This window comes from Cebus imitator, unplaced genomic scaffold (assembly GCF_001604975.1).
Source record: "Cebus imitator isolate Cc_AM_T3 unplaced genomic scaffold, Cebus_imitator-1.0 Scaffold741, whole genome shotgun sequence".
Lineage (NCBI taxonomy): Eukaryota > Metazoa > Chordata > Mammalia > Primates > Cebidae > Cebus > Cebus imitator.
This window is the reverse complement of record NW_016108056.1, coordinates 504,845-509,684: the sequence shown is the minus strand read 5'-3', so window position 1 is coordinate 509,684 and position 4,840 is coordinate 504,845. Positions and strand designations below refer to the sequence as shown.

Genomic DNA, 4,840 nt, shown 5'->3' with positions numbered 1-4,840 from the left:
TTGTGTATGGTTTTAAAAGATCACTCAGATTCTGTCTTTAGAATGGACCTACAAAGGGTATTTTTGTGCAGTTTAGAAAGAGAAGAAGGCAGAAAGGCATGAGGTACTTTATAAGACAATGTGGACTATCATAGCAGGTGAGAAAATAGGCTGAAATCAGAAGAATTTTAATTTCACAACCTTGACTACAGTCATCCCTGTTTACCTCACATGAAAACAAGAGGATAAGCACATGTAGAGGTATTATTACCATGAGATTACAAACCATGTCTATTTTATGACAGTGTTTTTCCATCATTAACTCAGACAACATAAAATAGCTTTCTTTCTATGGAGATGGTAATCAAAAAATGCTTTTATAATTGAATTGATACTACATCAGTATATAATAAAATATACTTAATAAGCCTCTGGCTGGCCTCTCATACAATACTCAGCATTGGTGTTCCAGTAGCATTATTAGTTAACCATTACTCCAATAGTATGCTGGTTAACAGAAAAATAAAATAAAATAAAATTGTGGCTTATCTAACTTTTTACCTCACCCCACTGCTAATTCATGCTGACAGTCCCTTTCTCTGCTCTAATATTTTTTCTTGTTTTTACACACAGATCAAGCCATAGTCAGGAATCAGTGATGAAAAATTGTACAGCAATAACATTTATCCTGGTGGGATTAACAGATGACCCAAATCTACAGGTTCTGCTTTTCATCTTCTTGTTTCTAACCTATTTGTTGAGTGTTGCTGGAAATTTGACCATCATCACTCTCACCTTGGTGGACTCCCACCTTAAAACACCTATGTATTTTTTCCTCCGGAATTTTTCCATCTTGGAAGTATCATTTACAACTGTCTGCATTCCCAGATTTCTCTATACAATGGCATCTGGGGACAATGCCATTACCTATAATGCATGTGCCACTCAATTATTTTTTGTTGTTGTCCTGGGTGTGACTGAGTTTTTTCTCCTAACAGCTATGTCCTATGACCGTTATGTAGCCATCTGCAAACCCCTGCATTACATGACCATCATGAACAAAAGAGTCTGCATCAAGTTCCTTATTGGCTGTTACATAATTGCTCTAATCATTGTTATCCCACCATTTGGCATGGGTTTTGAGCTTGAATTTTGTGATTCCAATGTCATAGATCACTTTGGATGTGATGCCGCCCCCATCCTGAAGATTACTTGCTCTGACACAGAGTTTATAGAGCGATTTGTGTTAATCTTGGCAGTGTTGACACTCCTCTTAACCTTGGTGTGTGTGATTATGTCCTACACTTACATCATCAGGACCATTCTCAGATTCCCTTCTGCCCAGCAAAGGAAAAAGGCTTTTTCCACTTGCTCTTCCCATGTAATTGTGGTTTCTATCACTTACGGAAGCTGCATCTTTATCTATATTAAACCATCTGCAAAAGAAGGGGTAGCTATTAACAAGGTGGTGTCAGTGCTTACCACTTCGGTTGCACCAGTTATGAATCCCTTCATTTATACGCTAAGGAATAAGCAAGTGATACAGGCTTTCAAAGACATGATCAAAAGAATTGCATCTATCTCAAAGAACTAAAGGAGTAATGAGTGCAAATTGAAAAGTTATAAAAGAATTCATTATCTCCATTTTATTTTTCCCTAATTCTATACTAGTCACGATTTTTGTATGTTACAACCTCATTCTGTTACACCTACCACCCACTATCTATAAAAGTATTAATTAACCTTTTCATTTCAAGCTATTCCCAGAAATACATGGGAATAAATCTTCAGCAAACTTTTATAACATCACACCTATTATTACTCACATAACAAGAAATGTGGATGACATCAATTTACTGTTATATTGGTGCTCATCTGCTCCTTTTGTATTGACTTACATGTCCAGATTTAAGCCCCAGATTACCCAAGGACAACAATGATGATCATCTATGTCTGCAGAAATAATCCTGTAAGTACCCTCCTTGATAACAGGCATTATTCTCTCTCTTCCACTTTTCAGCAAGATATAAATACAGACTAAATTTTTTTTCAAATGCCATTTGCTTAAAAGCTGTACAACTTCCTTTTATAAAAACCCTGACTCTGTATAAATAGAATTTCATATGCCTGTCACTATGTATATACCTGGATGCATCTATGTGTATTTTTTTGCCCTTTCAGAATATCAGCTTAATAAGCTTAAAACGGTTAATGGGAAGGACAAAATATAAATGAAAATTTGTACCTGAATTCTATTCTGTTATCCAAATTATTCACCATAATAATTTTTCTAATCATTTTTTCTAAATATTTTTGAGGATTTCTAAATACTTTTCTAAATACAAAGAAATCCAATCTAAACCACAGAGTCTGATAAAACTAACCAATGAATAAAGAATTCAAATTTTTAAGTGCTAATTTTTGCCTTTTCAACTTAGTCCCACTTCCTCATTACCTCTCTTTCCTCATAATTTTCTATTGTTTATCTGATGCTCTAGGGAAATATGTGCTGTACCCGGGGTCAAAAAGTTCACGCTACACTCTGGCTTTTATTACCACCAACTCAGACAGATCTTTTAACTGCATAATTTCTTCCAAACTTGAGGAAATATTAAACTGAAGGACAAGTTGGAGGAGTAAGGTGGCACTAGAAAACAGGCCAGAAATTCTAGTGATATTTAGGGGGCTATCCCAAGCTAACTTATAAGACCAAGAAATTGGACCACAATGGATAAACAGTTCCAAAATTCCTCACATCAGAGATAAAGAATGAGTCTGAAGATGATTACACTAGAATAAATAAATCTTTTTCCTCCACCCTATTCCCAGTCTGTCCACTGGAACTCTCTAGATATAGAATATGCTTTTAAAAATAAAATGGGAAAGAAATATCTGTGGAAATTCTGAACTGTGAACTGAGCAAAGCAAGTTAATAATTCAGTTCACCAAACTGAAGGAGTAATTAAAGAATGTATTTAGTCTGCTGAGGGTAGACAAGATTTTGTTACAGATAATTTTTCTTATCTTTTTTATATGTTAATAACTTTGAAAATGAATAATCTATTTATTATATGACATATTTTTCAATATGATCATTTCATTAATGATCTCTTCTTCACTAGACACTGAGCTCCATAAGGTCAAGTACTATGCTTGCCAATCATATTTCCAATAGAGTTTAAATGTACTCCATACACCTCCTAATTGGCTAAAGATAGCCTCAACCATTCCAATTCTACCCCAACCTTGGCACTCCCATGGTCTTACAAAGGCCATAGAGAAGATTCTCCAGGCATTAGCCTATGAAAACAACCATTGTCCTCATTCGCACAGCCTTCATGTTCATGAGCTCCACTGCTTCCATGCAGTATTTGAAAATGGAAATCTATTTTTTTAATTTTTTTATTATACTTTAATTTCTGGGGTACATATGCAGATCTTGCAGGAAGGATTGTTGCACAGTACTGAAAGCTCTAGTCAGAGCAATTAGGCAAGAGAAATAAATAAAAGACATCATGACAGAAAAGGGAAATGGTCTGTTTGCTGTCATGGTATTATTTACAGAAAGCTCTAAAGACTCCTCCAAATGACTATTAGAACTGATCAACAAATTCAGTAGAGTTGCAGGATACAAAATTTACATACAAAAATCAGGTACACACATGCCATGGTGATTTGCTGCCTCCATCTCCCCGTCACCTACATCAGGCATTTCTTTCACTGTTATCCCTCCCAACCTCCCCACCCTTCTGTCCCTCCCCTAGCCCCTCACCCTGCAACAGACCCCAGTGTGTGATGTTTCCCTCCCTGTGCCCATGAATTCTCATTGATCAACACCCACCTATGAGTGAGAGCATGTGGTGTTTGGTTTTCTGTTCTTGTGTCAGTTTGCTGAGAATGATGATTTCCAGATTCATCCATGTCCCTACAAAGGACATGAACTCATCCTTTTTTATGGCCTCATAGTATTCCATGGTATATATGTGCCACATTTCCTTTGCCCAGTCTATCATTGATGGGCATTTGGGTTGGTTCCAGGTCTTTGCTATTGTAAACAGTGCCACAATGAACATACGTGTGCAGGAAAAAGATTTATTTAATTGACAAACATTTAGCTGGACTAAGGGGAAAAAAGAGAAGACTCAATAAACACAATCAAAAATGAAAATGAAATAAAATAAATCATGAGAATATACTATGAATAATTATATGTTAAAAATAAATAAATAAATAAATTCCTAGACACACAACCTACCAAGACTGAATCATGAAGCAATTGAAAATCTGAACATATCAACAGTGAGTTAACAGATTGAATCAGTAGTAAAAATTCTCTAATCAAAGAGAAACCCAGGACCAGAATACTTCATGAGTGAATTTCACTAAACATTTAGAGAACTAATACCAATCTTTTTCAAACTCTTCCCAAAAAAATGTTGAAGAAGAAGGAACACTTCAAATCTCATTTTATGAGGACAGTGTTACCTTACATCAAAGCCAGAAAATGGCACTACAAGAAAAGAAAATTACAAGCCAATATCCCTGATAAACACCGGTATAAAAATCCTCAACAATATAATAACACACTGAATTCAACAACACATGAAAGAATCATTCACCATGATCAAATAGGATTTATCACTGGGGTGCAAAGATGTTCAACATATGCAAATTAATAAATGTCATACACCAAGTTTTCAGAGTAAAAGACAAAAACATGCCCATCTGAATAGATGCAAAAAAAAAATTATCTAACAGGCCAGGTGTGGTGGCTCATGCCTGTAATCCTAGCACTTTGGGAGGCCAAGGCAGGCAGATCACTTGAGGTCAGGAGTTTGGGACCAGGTTGGCCAACACGGTG

General features: G+C 35.8%; 1 protein-coding gene across 1 annotated transcript; it reads left to right on the top strand.

The window, feature by feature from the left end:
* Positions 1–637: 637 nt before the first annotated feature.
* On the top strand, positions 638–1,573 carry LOC108296791 (olfactory receptor 6C2-like). The gene has a single exon (XM_017519379.1). It carries the CDS (start codon positions 638–640, stop codon positions 1,571–1,573), a length of 936 nt encoding a protein of 311 aa, XP_017374868.1.
* The last annotated feature ends 3,267 nt before the right edge of the window (positions 1,574–4,840 follow it).

Bases quoted from the DNA above. Each gene is read 5' to 3' on its own strand.
- LOC108296791 (XM_017519379.1), top strand. From the start codon at position 638: ATGAAAAATTGTACAGCAATAACATTTATCCTGGTGGGATTAACAGAT.